We start from the raw sequence: 20650 nt of genomic DNA, 5'->3' as shown, positions 1-20650 counted from the left end.
ACCCAAGTTCAGTATTCCTAGATATGATGATGTCCAGTCCTTTTCTCCCAAAAATATATTTGAGACTGGACCAACATGCTGGAAAGGGGGTGATGGTGATGGGAATATACTTTATAATGGGGAGAAAAGGCCAGGGATGGGCTTTAGAGACTAGCTCACCCCCTCTTTTCTGGTCCTTCACCCTGAGATTTGATACCTTCTTCTAGAGACCTCAAGGATGTGGTGAAAACCTTGAAACTTCAGGACACATCCTGAGCCCTGGAAACCTTTGTGGGGGCATCTTTTGAATTGAGCAAGGGCTAAACTCACTCCCACGGGAGCTAGGACGTAAGCAAAGGCCTCTTTGTCCCTCCCTACCCCATGTGAACAGCAAAAGAGGATCAGGAATCCCACTCAGCTGCTCATTCCTATTTGCACATTTTTTATTCATGTGCAGCAGGGGTGGAGAACCTCTGCCCCAGGTCCAGATGTTAACCTGCTGTGCACCCAGGCCGCAGCCTTCGGCCTACCTTAGATTACATCATCTGCTTCCTGGCCCTTCTGGTCTTCTGTTGGCATTTTGGGAACTTGAGCTCTACCTGTTTGCTGTATGCTTCTAGCCCTGCTGGAGCGGCTGTCGGTATTCTCCTGGACCCAGAGACCCCAACATGACACATGCTGACAGTTGCACAATCCCCCACCTGTAGTTCCAAGTGGCAGGGATCCAGAAACTGATTTGGTATGAGCTGAGCTGTTCCTCTAAGCTCCACTAACTCTCAGCCGCGCTCTCTTATGTTAAGATATTACACCATGTTAATAATGCTGCCACATTAATGTGAAGTTACTTGTATGACAGCATTGCTCACGTGACCTCCAGCAGCCTATGGGCCATTCTGTCGAAGTCATGCTAGGATGAAAGCTGCCAGGTGCTTTGTCAAACAAAGCACACAGGTCTCAGAAAGTGCTGCCAGCAGCCATGGAGGGAAATTATAACTCTGCAATATCAATGGCTGTTCTGCTGAGGGCTGTCAAGGCATTTCACAAATGGCTTAAAGAACAGGGTGAAATGCAGCTGAAATGAGGCCTCCTCTGGTGTGAAATGTGACATTATGGAAGGTTCTCGGCCTAGCAGTAAAGAATACTGCACGCTATCAATATTACATAGGGATTAAAGTGAGGAATATGTTATTACCGGAGCTGGACCAGGGCCAGGACACCTGGGCTAGGAGCCCCCAAACTCGGGGAGAAAATATGCAATGAGATTTTTCTTATTTAGACTAGAGTTAAGTTGCAAAAGGAGACATCTCAGCAACTGTAGCAACAGTTAGAACTGTGTTTTCATCATGACCCCTAGAATCCATAGAACTCCTAACTAAACGCATAGAGTGCAGGACACGGAATAACGGGCTCAAGTTAAAGGAAGCCAGATTCCAGCTGGACATCAGTAAAAACTTCCTGACTGTTAGAGCAGTACAACAATGGAATCAGTTGCCTGGTGAGGTTGTGGGCTCTCCCACACTAGAGGCCTTCAAGAGGCAGCTGGACAACCATCTGTCAGGGATGCTTTAGGGTGGGTTCCTGCATTGAGCAGGGGGTTGGACTCGATGGCCTTGTAGGCCCCTTCCAACTCTGCTATTCTATGATTCTATGAATGAGAAGAGGTAAATTGAACTAGATTTGCTCAGTGTTGCTTTGTCTTAATGTTGACTAATGACTTCTCTACACTGGTTTGGGAATAAGCCCCGCTGAACTCAGTGATACGTACCGTCGAGTAAATGTGTAGGATCAGCTGCTGAGAAATTCTTTTGCAAGGCGAAAGATGAAAACATGGAACCTCTTGAGGGTCTTTGCCTTCACCCATTGCTGAAAGCTCTTCTTTGCCTGCTCTATGCTGTATTCATTTACAACACAATAACTGGTCCGGTTGTACTGCTGTAACCACAAAGGGCATTATCCAATGACCTGCTCCCGTTAATGTCAATTACCGAGTTGAACTTGGTGTGCCAGCTAAGTGTGGGAGAGCAGTTTATGCTAGTGCAACATGATTTATGTTAGCGGTGGTGCCTTGTTGGATACTGCCCAAAGATGTTGTCTGTTCTTTGAGACATATTAGAAAAATATGGACTATTTTTGGGCTAATCCAGCGGACTCTTTCTATGTTCATGCTTTGTTGTTGTTGTTTATTCGTTCAGTCGCTTCCGACTCCTCGTGACTTCATGGACCAGCCCACGCCAGAGCTTTCTGTCGGCTGTCGCCACCCCTAGCTCCCCCAAGGTCAAGTCTGTCCCCTCCAGAATATCATCCATCCATCTTGCCCTTGGTCGGCCCCTCTTCCTTTTGCCTTCCACTTTCCCTAGCATCAGCCTCTTCTCCAGGGTATCCTGTCTTCTCATTATGTGGCCAAAGTACTTCAGTTTTGCCTTTACTACCATTCCCTCAAGTGAGCAGTCTGGCTTTATTTCCTGGAGTATGGACTGGTTTGATCTTCTTGCAGTCCAAGGCACTCTCAGAATTTTCCTCCAACACCCCAGTTCAAAAGCATCTCTCTTCCTTCACTCAGCCTTCCTTATGGTCCAGCTCTCGCAGCCATAGGTTACTACGGGGAATACCATGGCTTTAACTATGCGGACCTTTGTTGTCAGTGTGGTGTCTCTGCTCTGAACTATTTTATCAAGATTTGTCATTGCTCTCCTCCCAAGAAGTAAACATCTTCTGATTTCCTGGCTGCAGTCAGCGTCTGCAGTAATCTTTGCGCCCAAAAATACAAAGTCTGTCACTGCCTCCATCATTTCAAAAACAGTAATTCCATGAATCTCCCCCAAAGGGAAAATAGGACAGGAAGTTAGGACTCCCCAAAGTAAATAGGGATAATGACAGAGAATGAGCTTCATGAATGCAGTCTAGGATGGTCACGTGTCCTACTTTAGATAGGACAGTCCTCTGTTTCAGTAACCTGTGGCCCTCCAGATGTTGTTGCATAATATTTCCGAAACTGCGCTAGCTGGGGTTGATACAACATCTGGAGGGGCACAAGGAGGCACCCCCTGCTCTGTCTGAAGGACTGTCCAGTCCAAAGATAAAGAACCCTATGAAGGGAGAGGGTGCCCATCCAGAGTTTGCACCTGAATAGCAGGCCAGCACACAGGTCACCTGGCTACAATCTTCCTCACTATGGTGAGATGCAGCATAGCTGTATTTCAATTACAGTAATTGTTTTTAAATTTGCATCTACAAATATAAACAAATGCAAATGTAATGCAAATCTCCGTTCTCTTTTGTCCCCTTTTTGGGCGATACTTTTTTTCTTTTTGGCAATGCGGCCACCCTGCTGCAACCTGATGTCCACTGATGTCAACGGCAAAACCCCACTTGGGCTGTAATGGAACTCAACCGTGTCGTTTAGAGTCTCTAGTTGTAGAAACTTTCAAGGGTGGGGTTTTTTTTTGGAGGTAGGGGTGTTTTTTTTTGGTCTTCTGTTTCATTCTTAACAGCAGTGCAATTAGTGCTTCAGTAAATGTTCCCAATTGTCAAACTGCTCTGAATGTTCCGCTTTTAGGAACTGAAGCTAACAGCTTCACAAGAACAACAGCAGCAAAATCCCCCATATAATACTGGTGTATGTTGGACTCCATGTGTTGAGAGACTGGACCTGTTACGTATACTGTTGCTGCAACCAGCAAGGCCAATGATCTGCTATTTTCTTCCTTCCTTCCTTTCTTCTGCGGTATAAATAGGAAAATGCAGAATTGTTGGTCCAGGGGGTTCATCAGACGAGCGTTTTACTGCATGCTCACTACTGCCCACTCACGGTTTTTCACGCATCTTTTAGACGCTGATGCCGTCCGCCTCCTGAGCGCCTCCTGCTTCTCCTAGTCTTTTTTCCATCACAAAATGGACCTCTTTTAATCCGACTCCTTTTGTGGAAATGGAATGTGCCACCATTTCCTCCTGAGTGCAGGAAAAGAGGCGTGATAAAAACAGCCTCTGAATGAGCCATGTGGTCTTCTCCAGAAAGAAAGAGGAAGTCATGTGGGACAGGAGAGGGGGTAGAGAAGCGATGGGAGGGAATTGTGATTTCCCCCCGTCTGATGACGCTCTAGGACGGCATTCCCCTCCAATCTTGTGTTAAAGAAGCTATAAGCTGATTTTATCAAGAGATTGCTTCCACACATCCATTTGCACAAGCCAATATTTCCCCCTTAATTGCTTACATAAAGAGACCTCTGATGTAAAAGAGGACAGAGCTCCTGCACCTTTGACTGTTGTGCAGGAAAGGGCATTTCAGCAGGTGCAGCTTGCAATTAAAGGTCCTCTTTTGCCACTTGCAAGCCAACCTCCTACATTTTCTCTCTTTTGGTGGCCTCTTTCCCAATGCCCATAATAAACATCCTCAAAAATGCTACCAGAAAAAAAGTATGCAAGTTGAAGCCTCAGAGGTTCCTTAGGTGTTATCCTTCCAAAAGCCTTCTCGAGGGCGAGAAGCACCCCAAATTTACTTTCACATCGGAAGCATCTACAGTACAGTGAAATGGTTTCAAACAGACTTGATCATCAAAGCTTCTGCTGTGGAATTGTAGAAAGAGAATTTACATTGGAGCCCATTTCGTTTGTGAGCCACTGCTGTGCTGGTATTTTTTCCAAAACACAATTATTGCTCTGGGGCACTCAGAAATGAATATAGTACAGTATCAATTAGGTTTATAATGTGATCAAGTGCCACACCCAAATGCATAGTCTTATAATTGTGGGAGAAATAGGATGAGTTTGAATGGTTATTCACTGTGCACAGTTGTATAGGTGTGTAGTTGTTCTTTTAAAAAAAGCACACACACACACCCCACACACACACACATGAACCGCCCCATCATGTATGGGTTTCCTGGCCACAAATCTCATGAAAACCAGTGGAAGGGAAGAACAGAGAACAAAAGGAGGAGAAAAAGTGTAGATCCTACCATGGGTTGCAAACAGTTATTACACTGCCACTGGTTAGGGTTAAAATACCACTAGAATGGAACACACATCTCTGTAGTGCATGGAAACTGCAACCACTGAAGAAAATGTTATTAAAATGGTTTGAGAAAAAACTGAATAATGAAGAGGAAACAGCAACAAGACAGTGGGTTGGTGTGTGTGTGTGTGTTGTGTGCCCTGCACATGAACCAGACATTATAATATGGGGGGAAATGGTAGTGTCGATTGGTCCACAGGCATTGGAGGGCATTAAGAACTGTGTGAGGGCAAGTTCAATGTGTCGTTATCTCTGGAGTGGCTTTCCCCACCACCCCATCTCCTACTGGGCTTGCAAAAAATCCTGCTTGCTGATCTCATTCAATCCTGAACAGCCTCAAAGCACCTGACGTAGAGCCTAGGTTCCTGCCAAATGCAGGACGCCTATGGTAATGAAGAACATTTGAGAAGCAAGTCTGAGCATCCAAAGTTGGGTGGAAGAAATTCTTTAGAGCCCAGAAGTATAGAGACAGAATCATAGAATCATAGAATAGTAGAGTTGGAAGGGGCCTACAAGGCCATCGAGTCCGACCCACCGGTTCAATGCAGGAATCCACCCTAAAGCATCCCTGACAGATGGTTGTCCAGCTGCCTCTTGAAGGCCTCTAGTGTGGGAGATGGCCAAGTGGTTTTCTTCCCTACAGTCTAGATTTGTATGTTTTACACAGAAAACATGCAGGCAAATAAAGCCCGGGGAAACATTTCTTGCCACTGGTTTACAGCAATGAAGCCCTTGGTCTGTTCTCATGTTTGGGTTGCCCTAAATATCATATGCCATCGTCCACTACCCAAACCAAACCAAAGCCTAATCTACACCAAGCAAGATATTACACTATGAAAGGGATAAGAAAGTGGTACATGGCATGTGTCAATGGGCCCCAACAGTTGTCAGTGCACTTCAGTACCGCTATAAAGCAGTAGTAGGGTGACCCTCTTTTGGAAACCAAAAAGGAGGACAACATGGTCGGCCCTCAAGGGGGCGTGTCCAGCACCAAGGGGGCGTGTCCAGCACCAAGGGGGCGTGCCCACCCGAACATAGCCTTGGTCACATGTCTGATTTTACAGCACACATTTAAGATAGGGTGACCATATTTGGGAAACCAAAAAAGAGGACTCCTAGTGTGTGTGTGGGAAGCAGCTTTCTGAGTCCTGCAGAAAGTACGTTCTTCCCCCGCCACCTTAAAGAACCCGATTGGAGTGGAGGAGGGGAAAGGATTTCATTCTGCACCACCACCATCCACTCCAATTGGGGCCTTTTCTGTAATGTCCACGAATGACCCACTTTCCCCTTTAAGACCTCAATTGGAGCTCAGGGTGGGGGAATGATGTGCCTCAAGAAAGCATGTCATTCCCTCCTGCCATGCTAATGGCAGCCTTAAAGGGGAAGGTGTGTCATTCCAGGACATTATTGAAAATTATAGAAAATCCCCCCTGACACCATGGGAAGAACAAAAACCAGGACAAATCCGGGGAAATCCTGACAGTTGGTCACCCTAATTTAAGACAAATCTGTTCTACATAGCAACTTAATGTTAAAATCACTGAAATAAAGAACAAGTGAGAGATTCAATGTATCTGAAATTAACTTCACTCACTCCTACTTTTGTAGGTTTTGCTGTACTTTGAAGCTTTTGCTATGCTTTGTGTGATACAGTCTCCCCTGCCCTCAAATAACCTTTCTGACTGTATCTTCATTCATTGCAAGCTGCTGTTGTTGTTAACAGGGTTTGCTACTGGCCGGCCGGATGGCTGGCTTTTTTTAATTTCAATTTTTTAAAAAAGCTTGTGTATAATTGTCACAAGTTTCTCTACTCTAACATTAGGGTGGGTGTTGTGGCAGCTTACCTAAAGACTGGAGACCCCTTTAATGCCAAAGGCTGAAACTGCTCAATATGCAAAACCCCAAAGAGGAGGTTTGACAACCTGAGTTTGAAAGATATGGCTCCAGCAGTTTTAAAACACAATAATTTTAAAACTTTGAACTTTTTAAAAAAATCCTAAAAAAAACAGTGGATGAACAGATCTAATTCAAACCTGGAATGGCTAAATCTCTCCTTAAGACCTATCATGGTGCCAACTTTCAGCCCTTTATCTTTTAAAAATGTCATTTTTAAAAAATAATTTTAAAACCTCAAACTTTAATTTTTTTTCCTAAAACTCAATGGATGGACAGATCTGTTTCAAACTTGGCATAGCTAAAGTCCTTGTTAAGAGCAATCATGGTGCCAAGTTTTATCTCTTTATCTTTTACAATATATTTTTTAAAAAATATTAAATCCTCAAATTTTAAAAAATTCCTAAAAATCAATGGATGAACAGATCTGTTTCAAATTTGGTATGGCTAAAGCTCTACCTAAAAGCTATCATGGTGCCAACTTTCAGCTCTTTATCTTTAAAAATGACAGTTTAAAAAATAATAATTTAAAAACCTCAATTTAAAAAAAACCCTAAAAAATCAATGGATGAACAGATCTGTTTCAAATTTGGTGTGGCTAAAGCTCTACCTAAATCCTATCATGGTGCAAAGTTTCATCTCTTTATCTTTAAAAATGATGATTTTAAAAATAATAAATTTAAAACCTCAATTTTAAAAAAAATCCTTAAAAATCAATGGATAAACGGATCTGTTTCAAATTTGGTATGACTAAAGCCCTTCATAAGAGCTACCATCGTGCCAAGTTTCATGTCTTTATCTTAAAAAATGACAGAGTTATAAGCATTTTTGTTAATTCCCATTAGAGCTGTTTTTGGAAAATCCGGATTTCCCCTCCCCCTCCCGGATTTGTCATCAAAACCCCGGACAAATCTGGGCAAATCCAGTCATATGGTCACCCTAAGCAGTAGTATGGCTCCTGCCTCTTACATACCACTCTCATAGTGCAATACACTGCCTGGTGTAGATTAGGCCCAAATCTGAAATATGCAGCTCACCCATAGCAATCGTGGAGGGAGCCATATGTAAGCTACTCTGAGCTCTTTGGGAGAAGAGCCAGGCATAAGTGAAATATCAATACATAATCATCCCATGGAAGAGCTGAAAAAATCATGAATTGGCACCCAAACAGACGTTCACAAAGGGATCTACATTTTGTGCCAAGAAACAAAAAGAGCTGAATTCCATGACCTGGAAAATTATGCAAAGCAGCATGTTTATATTTGCATACATTTGCATAGTTTATTTTGCTTCTGCAGACCTCAGAGAGGGACAAGGAGTTGTGAGAGAATTGAACCTCCTCTGACTGATGGAGATCCAGCTCATCCTTTCACCAGCCACAGTCCACACACACACGCAAAACAACCCTAGAAATTGGGGTTTTATGTTTTGTTCTTGAATGACAGCTGAGGTTTTCAGGATAGGGGAACTGAATCGGATAAAAGTTCAAACACAGAAGCATGGAAATAAGCAGCCTTGGGAGTCTTTTGTAGACTGAAGAGCGGAATATTAAATGTCCTAAATAAAATAAATAAAAATACAATAGACAGAATAATCCACTTGACCCTATTAAGAATGCAAGAAGAGCATTGTTGGATCAGATCAAGGGCATATCCACGTCTGCAGTACACCAGCATAACAGGGAGCTGGTGGTTCAAAGGAAAGGAAAGGGACCTCTTGTGCAAGCACTTGAGTCATTGCTGACTCCTAGAGGGACGCCTGCGTTCGCTGGCGTTTTCTTGGCAGACTTCGTAGCGGGGTGGTTTGCCATTGCCTTCCCCAGTCACAGTTACCTTTCCCCCAGCTAGCTGGGTACTCATTTTACCGACCTCGGAAGGATGGAAGGCTGAGTCGACCTGAGCCGGCTGCCTGAGAACCAGCTTCCGCTGGGATCGAACTCATGCCATGGGGAGAGTTTCGGCTGCAGTAACTGCCACTTACCACTCTGCGCCACATGAGGCATAACAGGAGCTGGTGGTTCAGAAAGCAACCAGAAACACACAATTTCTGGAACAGGACAGATCAGCAGAAGCTACAGAAGGAAGCTCTGCTGACCGGACCTGATCTGGAAAGAGGCATTTCTGGGCTTGTTTTTAAGCCACTAGCTTTCTGTTGCACGAGTGGTAAGGTCCTACTTGCGCAACAGATCAAGGAATTCAGCAGCAGTATTGGATACTGCCCCAAGGGTCAATCTACTCCAACACCCTCTTTGCAGCAGCAGCCAGCTTCTAGAAGGCTCATGGGGAAAGCAACATCCACCTCCCACTGTTTGTCCCCCAGGAGCTGGAATTCAGAGATTCATGGAAGCTCGATTGATTTATTGTGGCAAGCCGTCGCTGACACCCCGACCCTTCATGCATTTGTCTAACCTTTTACGGACACCTGTGGCCCTCCGAATATTAAGAACATGATATTAAGACATGATAGCACTCTTCAAATACTTCAGAGGTTGTCACACAGAGGAGGGCCAGGATCTCTTCTCGATCCTCCCAGAGTGCAGGACACGGAATAAAGGGCTCAAGATAAAGGAAGCCAGATTCCAGCTGGACATCAGGAAAAACTTCCTGACTGTTAGAGCAGTACGACAATGGTTGTGGGCTCTCCCCCACTAGAGGCCTTCAAGAGGCAGCTGGACAACCATCTGTCAGAGATGCTTTAGGGTGGATTCCTGCGTTGAGCAGGGGGTTGGACTCGATGGCCTTATAGGTCCCTTCCAACTCTGCTATTCTATGATTCTATAACAGAAGAAGAGCTCTGATGAGCAGGGGGTTGGACTCGATGGCCTTGTAGGCCCCTTCCAACTCTGCTATTCTATGATTCTATAACAGAAGAAGAGCTCTGATGAGCAGGGGGTTGGACTCGATGGTCTTGTAGGCCCCTTCCAACTCTGCTATTCTATGATTCTATAACAGAAGAAGAGCTCTGATGAGCAGGGGGTTGGACTTGATGGCCTTGTAGGCCCCTTCCAACTCTGCTATTCTATGATTCTATAACAGAAGAAGAGCTCTGATGAGCAGGGGGTTGGACTCGATGGCCTTGTAGGCCCCTTCCAACTCTGCTATTCTATGATTCTATGATTCTATGCTGGCTCCATCCAGTCCAGCATGCTGTTCACATAGTGGCCAACCAGCTGTCAGCCAAGAACCCACCAGCAGGGCCCGTGTAGTCCAACAATGTTGAACTGCAACATCGGTCCCAGCCAGCATGACCAATGGTCAGGGATGATGGGAGCTGGGAGTCCAATAGTATCTAGAGAGGCGGTGTTTCCTCACCCCTGCTTAGGAGAACAACGTGATGGCTATTTCGCTGGATCAGACGGAGGGCTGCACTTCATCCAGCTTCCTGCTCCCAGCCGCCGCGAGTCATATGCCTCCGGGAATCCTGGGAGCTGGGAAAGGAACTTGTCTCCTTTGTCCCCAGCAGCTGGTCAAAAGCGATGCTATCCTACCTGTGAACATGGAGGTACCATTTCGCTTTCATGGCTTCTAGCCATCCCTACCAGTAACTTTCCATCTACTTCCCCTTCTCCTGCACAGCCAAGTTTGCTCCAGAAACATGGGGTGGGATAGAAAGTTATTAATAGAACACCTCGCTTCCAACCCCCACCATGGCTCACTTCTCCTTTTTAAAATTATTTGTCAGCTGTTTCGCCCCACACTTTGAGAAGGTTGCAGTTAGGATTTTGTGTACACGAGCCTTCCCCTCCCATCTGTTCCCAAAACAGGCTGACATTTAAAAAACAGGGAGAGAAAGAACGTCATGTTGCAGCTATCCATACGGAGTCTGGGCTCAGAGTCTATAGGAACCAGTGCTCGCACAAGCAGGACAATGTGACTTTTTAAACACTTGCCAAGATCTCGCACGAGGGACAAAAGCGAGCAGCTTATGTTGCGGGTAACTTGCTCAAAGGATGGGCTCCAAATAGCTGGGCAGAATCCGCGCAAGGATGACGCTAGTCTAGGTTCCCTGTGGTCCGCCCCCACCCCCAGCACCAGCCTCGACTTACTCGGCCTCTTCTTACCACCCCCACTTCAGTCCAGTCTGTGGGAGCCTTTCTGGTTTGGGAGCCGGACTGGGGTGGGAGCTCAGAATGGCTGTGAACTTTTCTGAAATTCCAACTTCCTACTGCTCAGAGACACTGCTCCTAAGAACATAAGAAGTAGGGATGTGCTCCGCTTCTCCTCGGACCGGAGAAGCAGGAGCGGATCGGGGGGGGGGGCTTCGTCTCCCCTTAAGGCGGAGGCGAAGAGGATCGGGGGAGCCGCGGAGCGTTGCGGAGCGGATCGAGGTGAAGGCGGATCCTTCGCCTCGATCCGGAGCTCCTCAAAAAAGGTAAGGGGGGGTTTACTTGGCCCTGGCGCTGTCGCTGCCGCCCATGCAGCGACGGCGGCAGGGCCAGGTAACCCCCCCTCCCTCCTCCCCTTACCTGCATCCGTCTGCGGTCCTGCGGCTGCTTCAACTGAGCCCGAGGACTCAAACAGGAAGACTAGGCTGTGTTAATAAAGTTAACATTATTTTAATAACTGCATGAGCTTTGATGCCCATTTTGCACTCTGTCCAAGTGGAGCCCTACTGCCCCACACTGACTACACCAGTGGATTCCACCCTCGGCGTTCTGAAATGGTGCAGTCTAAGGCAGACTATAACATGAGCTTCTTCTACCCATTGGAATTTAACAGTGTCCATGTTAAAAATTTCCAGCCTTGAGAAGTTAACTGGCAAGAGCTGCTGCAACAATTACTAGACGGCATTAAGGAGATCTACAGATTCAGTTTCATAGAATCATAGAATAGTAGAGTTGGAAGGGGCCTCTAAGGCCATCAAGTCCAACCCCCTGCTCAAGGCAGGAATCCACCCTAAAGCATCCCTGACAGAGGGTTGTCCAGCTTCCTCTTGAAGGCCTCTAGTGTGGGAGAGCCCACAACCTCCCTAGGTAACTGGTTCCATTGTCGTACTGCTCTAACCGTCAGGAAGTTTTTCCTGATGTCCAGCCGGAATCGGGCTTCCTTTAACTTGAGCCCGTTATTCCGTGTCCTGCACTCTGGGATGACCGAGAAGAGATCCTGGCCCTCCTCTGTGTGACAACCTCTTAAGTTCCCTATGTGATTTATCTTTTTTTTTTTCCTTTTCCAATGCACGTCTTTTGAGAGATGGTAAATAATGGCAAATGTATCATAAAAGAAAATACGGCTGTGTTTAAAGGGGGGGGGGGAAGAGAAATTTGTAAAGGTGTGTGCAATTTGCCATCACAAATAGCCTTGATGTATCGGGTCAGAGGCTGTGCGGAGAAACGACACCACCCTTCTCCCCCTCCCCACCACTGATGGAAGTTTTAGAGGTATCAAAACCTTCGGAGGTCGCTAATTCAGGGCCAGGGGGTGGGTGCGGGTGGAGGAGGATCTTATAGCTTCAAGTTAATAAGTGGAAAGATAAATCCGCTGGAGGTAATCAGTCTTTCTTTTGGGGGGGGGTCATTATAAGCATGGCGACGTCTTCTCCACACAAATGGAAACGAAAGCAAGGTTCTGCGCCCAAGTAGCCTAAACACCCTGTGCAAGTCCAGCTGAGTGCGTGGCGGAAATCCAGGCGTTCTGCATCAATTATTATTTATTTTTGATTTATTACATTTCTATACCGCCCCGTAGCCGAAGCTCTCTGGGCAGTTTACATAAACTGGAGATGCCAGTTGAACCTGGGACCTTCTGCACGCAAAGCAGCTGCTTCTGCCGCTGAGCAGGGGTGCCTACCATTAATAGTGCAACCTGCTCGGCATAGGAAGCTGCCTAGTACCAAATCAATCAAATTATTTGTTATGGTTGCAGACCAGAAAAATCAACACCAAGGGCTTTGCTAGACCTGCCTGATAATCCGGCCGGGAGTCGGGGCGATGGCGCGCTGCAGCTAGTGCGCGCTGTCGCCCTTTTCCACACGTAAGACGTGACGGGGCAAGGGGAAGCCCCGTCGCGTCCGCCATTTTTTCCCCAAGTTAAAGGGCCATGTGCGCAGGAGCGCACTGCCGCACCACGTAAGTGATTTTTTTTTAAAAAAATAAAGGCTCCCCCGCTCCCCATGCCCCTGATTCCCCCCCCACAATGCCTGATGGCCCCCGTGCCTGCTCGCTCGCCCGTCCTCCCCCCCGTCCGCCAGGCCTGTCCCTGATCTCCCCCCCAGCTTGCCAGGCCCGTGCCCATTCTTCTTCCCCCCCACTTGCCAGGCCCATGCCCGTGCCCGCTCTTCTCCCCCTGCCCCCCATCCCCGACGCCTGTGCCCACTCTTCTCCCCCCACCACCGATGCCCGATGCCCGTGCCCGCTCTTCTTCCCCCGCCCCCCGTCCCCGATGCCCGCTCTTCTCCTCCCCCCTCTCCTGCCGGGTCGGTCTTTCCCCCGGCCCCCATCTCCCCCCCATGATTCCCCCCCCCCGGCCCGATGGGCACAGCGGTCCTATGGAGCACTGTGCCCAGTCTGTGGCTTCTCCTGGCTACTCGCAAGTAAGCGAGCAGGCGGGAAAAGCCACGGAAGTCGCTATACTTTCCGCAGCCCCGGCCTCAGGCTGGGGCTGCGGAAAAACCGGGCCATAAGCGAATCCGCTTATGCTGGTTCAAGCGAGGTCTTAGCCCGGCCTGATCCCGTAATCCCCTGTGCGTCATCTGGATGCACAGGAGGGAGACCGGGCCTCACACCGCGCTAACGTCTCATCTAGCAACGGCCCAAAACATGCAAAGGATAGATAAAAAGTGACAAAGGATAGATAAAAAGCTTCCATCTGGCCCAATATTGTCGGCTCACCTGGGCCATAGCTAGACTTAAGGTTTATCCATGGATCATCCAGGGGTCAAACCTGTTCATCTAGGTGACACACAGGGGATCCAGTGCTCAGGCAGGGGCGAACCCTGGATGATCCCAGGATAAACCTTACGTCTAGCTGTGGCCCTGGTCTCAGGCAAGGATGGGTCTTTTCCCATCACCTGCTGCCTGATCCAATCAACTTCTGGTGCTGCTAACTGCATCATAAGTTAACTATTCCTTGCTATATTAACTTAATATGAAGGGCTCCAGCCATTCCTCTCAGATGTTCTCAGGTGCAGGGGAACATCTGACAGAAGAACGATACGGTGTTGAATGTCAGAGAGAGGCAAGCTGAAACCACTTCAAAAATGGATGCCACGGGTTCTTCCAGAAGTGACATTTCTTGTGCAGTCACCCTGCCTCCCTAGTTAGTTGCAAATCTTGAATGTCTGCACAAGACATTGATGGGGCAGAAAGCCCGAGAAACCATACCTGGCGGTGTTGCCTCGGACTTCCATCCTTCGACTGCCACTCCAGATCTGCAGGAGGCAATGGAGAAAGTGAGAAAATACGGCATTGGTTGTACTGGCCAGGGCTGTGCGTACTCTGTGGTGCACATCATGGAAATTCAGCAATACACATGAGAGACTGGACAGCCAAGGATAAATTGTCCTTTCTCTTACGTGGTTCTAACTATTTTGTGACCCAGAGGGTTGCTCTCTTCGCTCTTAAAGCAGCCAGCATAAGGAAAAAAGAATTAGAAAAAATGGATCAATTAATAAGTTTTTATCAAATGTTGTAATATACGAGGGGTCTTATTAACTGTTGAAGGAAAGGAAAGGAACCTCTCATGCAAGCACTGAGTCATTTCTGACTCTTGGAGCTTTTGCTGACGTTTTCTTGGCAGGCCTTATAGCGGGGTGGTTTGCCGTTGCCTTCCCCGGCCGTTATTACCTTTCCCCCAGCTAGCTGGGTACTCATTTTACCGACCTCGGGAGGATGGAAGGCTGAGTCGACCCGAGCCGGCTGCCTGAGAACCAGCTTCCGCTGGGATCGAACTCAGGCCGTGGGGAGAGTTTCAGCTGCAGAAACTGCTGCTTTACTGCTCTGCACCACATGAGGCTCTTTATTAACTGTTAGTCATATATAATATATCATATATGAACTGTATATTGTTTTTAAATTTTAAATCATAAATTTTAAGTAATGTCTGTTTGTTTTTAATGATTATGTGATTTTTTGAAATGGTCAGAAGACTTCTTCAATAAAGGTATTCATTCATTCAGTATATTATTTATTTATTTATTTATTTATTTATTTATTTATTTATTTATATAGCACCATCAATGTACATGGTGCTGTACAGAGTAAAACAGTAAATAGCAAGACCCTGCCGCATAGGCTTAGATTCTAATAAAATCATAATAAAACAATAAGGAGGGGAAGAGAATGCAAACAGGCACAGGGTAGGGTAAACAGGCACTGGGTAGGGTAAAACTAACAGTATAAAGTCAGAACAAAATCAAGTTTTAAAAGCTTTAGGAAAAAGAAAAGTTTTTAGCTGAGCTTTAAAAGCTGCGGTTGAACTTGTAGTTCTCAGATGTTCTGGAAGAGCGTTCTAGGCGTAAGGGGCAGCAGAAGAAAATGGACAAAGCCAAGCAAGGGAAGTAGAGACCCTTGGGCAGGCGAGAAACATGGCATCAGAGGAGCGAAGAGCACGAGCGGGGCAATAGTGTGAGATGAGAGAGGAGAGATAGGAAGGAGCTAGACAGTGAAAAGCTTTGAAGGTCAACAGGAGAAGTTTATATTGGATTCTGAAGTGAATTGGAAGCCAATGAAGAGGTTTCCGAAGTGGAGTTACATGGTCAGAGCGGCGAGCCAAGAAGATGATCTTAGCGGCAGAGTGGTGAACAGAAACCAATGGACTGATGTGAGAAGAAGGAAGGCCAGTGAGAAGAAGGTTGCAGTAGTCCAACCGAGAAATAACCAGTGCATGAACAAGAGTCTTGGCAGAAGAGACAGACAAAAATGGTCGAATCCTGGCAATATTATACAGGAAGAAACGACAGGATTTAGCTACTGCCTCAATATGAGGAATAAAGGAGAGTGAGGAATCAAATATAAAGCCAAGACTACGAGCTTCCTTGACCGGAGTAAGCGTGACATCATTGACAGTGAGAGAGAATGAGAGATGAGGAGCAACCCTCGTATAGTGCAACCCTCTACATGACTAAACCCAGGTATATTCAATGGAACTGACTTCCAGGTAATTGTGTGAAGGACTGCATCCTTAGCTCAAGTGGGCTCACTTCTGAGTAGACATGTACAGAATTTTAGTGTACATGTTGCTTGCCTACTTATTAGGAATAATGCATTCTGGTTTTCCTTGCTTACATTCTTACTTACACACGCATGCATGCACGCACGCACACACACACCCCCTGACTGATTTTTAAAAAGGGGGTGAGGGTAAGGGGGTGAGGAACAGGCTTTGGTTATCTCCCAAAGGACAAGTAAAAGATTCAGAAATCAGGGCTAGGAGGGGAAAGAAGATAAATAATTTAGCGCTAAGAATAACTGATGCCTGATCGTTTGCCAGCTTTAGAAGAAATAAAAGAGTTACAAGAATCTGACTTTTTTTTGAAAAAAAAACCAGAGCCTCTAGAGGGCTAAGAAAATAAATACTGATCAAGGAAAGAGTTCAAAATAATGTGCATAAGTAGATTTTTGAAGGGAAGGATTAAAATGTGAAAACAATAGCATGCATGGATTCATGGATTAGCTAAAAACAGTACGGTCTCTGTTCCTGAATACCATCTTTTTAGCCATCCATCTCTCCTATACTAGTAACCTCCTTTTTGTCTGAAGTGTCCAGGATGGACTAGGTGGGGTTTTCTATTTTTTAAAATCTTCACAACAGCCCTGTAGGTAGGCTAACTTAGGGACCACGACTGACCCAAGGCTACTCAGTGGGCTTCATGGATGAGCAAGGGTTTGAGCCTTGGTGTCCCTACTTAAAGTCCAAAACTTTATATACTGCATAAAACTGGGTCTTACTCTGTATCACAATGCCACCCGACCAGTTCGTTCACCTTTTTCATGTACCGTTGAACGAAAACAGCAAAGAAGCGGCAAATTTAACCTTCCATTTTTGGAGTGTCACCAAAAAGACCCTATCTTTTGTTTCCAACAACCACACCTCCCTTAGAAGCATGACATCATCACACCATCATGAAGTCAAATCAGAGTGAAGGCAAGAATCTTTGCCCTCACTCTGAACAGTCTTCCTATAATGCCATACAGCTGAACAGATTTAGCTACATTGTGCTACAAAACCAAATCAGAGGAAGGGCAATGTCTCACTTTGGATGGACAAAGCCCCGTAATCATTTTAGTTGCCCTTTTCTACACTTTTTCCAGCTATACAATGTTGTTTTTTAGGTGTAGTGACCTGAACTGTTCACAGTATTATAAGTGTGGTCGCACCATAGATTTGTATAAGGGCAGTATGATACTGGCCGCTTTATTCTCAATTCCTTTTCTTATAATGCACAACACGGAGTTTGCACTGGACTGACATTTTCGTCAAGCTTCTACCTTTCCTTCCTTCCTACCCTTCTACTTACTTTATACTCCAACTCCCCAAAAATTATTAGAGGCAGCAAAAACTCTTCCAGTATTTTCACATAAAATAAAATACAGAAGAATTACTGCACTTGCTATACAAATTACTCATCTTAGCTCAGCAATCTGATTATTATTATTATTATTATTATTATTATTATTATTATTATTATTATTATTGTATCCCGTCTTTTCCCCAGTACTAAATAATAAATATTATTTATTTTTGAAAGTTCCATACCACCTTCAATAGAAATCCCCAGGTAAAACAATAATAAAATATAAAGACTATAAAGGCAGTAAGATCTTGCAGCCGGGGAGGGGGGGACCATTTTTTTTTTTTTTAAAAAAGGCAGGAAGATCTTAAGAGCCAGATAATCAAAACAGCAGCACTAAAATTAAGTTTAAAATAGCAGTCCAGATGGCCCAAGGAAGTTCACAAGCAGGCCAAGTGGATGCTAACCTTTCCGCGTTGCTTGCCCAAGGTAGAGGTCATGTGCTGTGTGCAGAAGGCCCCAGGTTCAACACTCAGTACCTCTAGTTTAAAGGAACAGGTAAGCCAGTGATGGGAAAGATCATTTTGCTTAACTGCCCAGAGAGCTTTGGCCAGGCGTGGTAGAGAAATGAAATGAAATAAATAAATAAATAAATGGCCCTGGAGAGCTGTTGCTGATCAAAGTAAGACCAACCTGAGCTATGAATCTGATTGGTGGAAGATTCAGGACAGGTAAAAGGAAGGACGTCTTCACACAGCCCGTGGCTCAATGGTGCAGAGTCCCAGCACTTGGAAAAAGGCGGGATATATATATATATATACCCTATTTCTTCGATTCTGAGACACACTTTTTCCCCCATATAAACATCACTAAAAATGGGGTGCATCTTAGAATCGCGGGTGTGTCTTAGGTGTTGGTGGTGGTACTGAAATTAGTGTGCGTCTTACAATCGATGGCGTCTTACAATCGAAGGGCCACCAACTTGAATGCCTTTAAAACGGGCTCAAACACATTGATGCTATCAATGGCTACTATTCCTGAATTCATGTCCTGCTTGTGGGCATCCCACAGAAGCATCTGATTGGCCACTGTGGGAACAGAAGGCTGGACTAGATAGGTCTTCGATCTGGTCCAGCATGGCCTTTATGTTCTTGTGATGAAATGGCCGAACAGTCTCACCTGGGATAAAGCAATCTGGCAGAGCGATGTTCACTGATTTGGAGTATGGATTTTGTATTTCTGACTATGGAGGCTGGTTGCCATTCATGAAATGATGCACCATAATGTAACCTATAGTTGTAAAGAATAAACTTGTCTTGCCTGGTTATCCACCGTCAACTTAATTCCCCCCCTTAAGCTATTAGCCACCGCCATAACATCTTGCGGAAATGACTTCTAGTCCATCAATTAATTTAGTTTTATTCAAAGTTAGTGGTGCAATGGAAGCAGAATGCCGGGGAGCACAGCCCAGGGACCTTTTTCAAAGCAGTCATCTGCTGTGGCAGCAAGGTCATTGAGTCACTCCTTGTTCTGCAGAGTGTACAAGCTGATCACGAGTCTTTAAAGCAGAGGTGGGGGACTGTGGAGGGTTGGGAGGCGCATTGCATCCACCCAGAACCCTCCAGGGACCACCGCTGCTACAACTGGAAATGGCCACAGGGCTCCGATCCCAGTGATTCCGTTAGGAAACAAGGTGAATGTGGAGTACACACCTTGTTTCCAAGCAGAAACACACTCTCCCTACATGGCAGGGGTAGGGGCTGTGCCCCAGAGGCAGGAGACCTGGTGGGAGCAGCAAAACTACCCCTTGGGGGGCCACATGTGGCCCACCCCTGCTTGGAAGTGTTGCCTTTCGTTTGTGACTGATTAGCATAGAGGAAACCAGAGGAGGAGGACAATCATCAAGAAGAGGCTGGATACTTCTTTCCTTTTCTTTGATAGAATCCCTACTTCATGATAGCAGTTTAAATGGTATGAACACAATGGAAAAATGCTAAAGATCTTTCATGAAATCTGTGTCGCATCGATGCTACCAGAAGTAAACACCATTGAGTTCTGTGGAGCTTACTTGCAAGTAATTATGTACAGGCTTGGAGTCATGTGCTATAAACTTAATTGTGAGGTTTTATTATTGGTTTGTTTGTTGTGGATGTCTTTTTAAACAGAGTGTTGGCTACTTTGAGTATTGAATATAGGAAAGTGGCTGTCATGATGAGTTTCTATACTTCAAAGATTTACCACTATAACTCTGTTCAAAGTGACACTGCCATCTTCTTAAATATACTGCCTACCAGGGTCAATGAAAGATCAAAATTTTCTGTATTTTGAGAGACAGGAGAGAGAACAATTATTAATATTTCATCTTCAGAAATTTGGAAAATGTTGACTTATTTTCACCTTCTTCTTTGCTTGGTGCAAATCCTTCTTTTTGAGCGCAGATGAGATAAAACGATTATTTATACACCCGGTTTGTAGGGTACTAAGCTTTATTTAGATTTTTCGCTACAGTATGTAACCTTTAAGATGGACTAAATTGCCAGCTACAAATAAACGTATCGTCTAGTAATAAAAACAGTTTAATTGGGTCTCTATTAGATATTTAATTGCTTTCACAATGTTTGTCCAGCAACTGCTTATAAACCTCTCCGTAATACCGCCCTAGCTCATCTGAGCAAATTCTTAATTCCCTTATGAAAACATACAAAAATCTGCATTCCACTTTTTACTTTTCCTTGTGGGCAAATTAAGTCTTCCAGGGGGCAGATTTTCCCTCTCTCTTTTTTAATTTAAATTCTGCAATGACCTCTCTTTTTACCACTCCATTTTGTTACAGCTGACAGCTACTGTGGTTTTGGGGTCCATTTCTGGGCAAAAGGAACTACAAAATAATCCCCTTTGGTCTAACCACAAACTGCAGCTGACAGCAATTTTCAAGGTCTTCATAAAGGCAGGTTTGAAGCCAAGGGGTTTAGAAATTTGCATTGCTATGGCTGTGGGTTACTGCTAAGAACTTCATCTTCTCAGGAGAAATTAGCAACTTTCCCAGGACTTGGGACTTCAACATCTCCCCTGCCCCGGTACCACCTATGCATTTATCCTCACTGCCATTTCATACATGGTGGGACTGCCACGTTCCATGTTACACCCAATCCACTTTCCAAGCTTTTCCCAGAACATGGTAGGTTGCAATCTCAACACGTGCTGTACACACACACAACTCTAGAATACTGATAGTTTTCTCTAACTTCGAGCAGTTAATAATATGTTTATATCCATTCCACATTGCTTTAAGAGCTAGTACCTGGGGAGGTCTTTCCTATC

General features: G+C 45.4%; 1 protein-coding gene across 1 annotated transcript in view; it reads right to left on the bottom strand.

Annotated features, from left to right (window-relative positions):
• MORN1 (MORN repeat containing 1) overlaps positions 1–20650 on the bottom strand; it is a 215264-nt gene that overhangs the window by 52707 nt on the left and 141907 nt on the right. Inside the window, exon 13 of the mRNA XM_063145530.1 lies at positions 14202–14248. Coding sequence (XP_063001600.1) covers positions 14202–14248 — 47 coding nt within the window. The remainder of the gene's footprint in view (positions 1–14201; positions 14249–20650) is intronic.

The sequence above is a fragment of the Elgaria multicarinata genome, chromosome 20 (genome assembly GCF_023053635.1).
Source record: "Elgaria multicarinata webbii isolate HBS135686 ecotype San Diego chromosome 20, rElgMul1.1.pri, whole genome shotgun sequence".
In the NCBI taxonomy this organism is placed as follows: Eukaryota; Metazoa; Chordata; class Lepidosauria; order Squamata; family Anguidae; genus Elgaria; species Elgaria multicarinata.
Note: the sequence above shows the minus strand (reverse complement) of the source record. Positions and strands in the feature narration are given on the sequence as shown.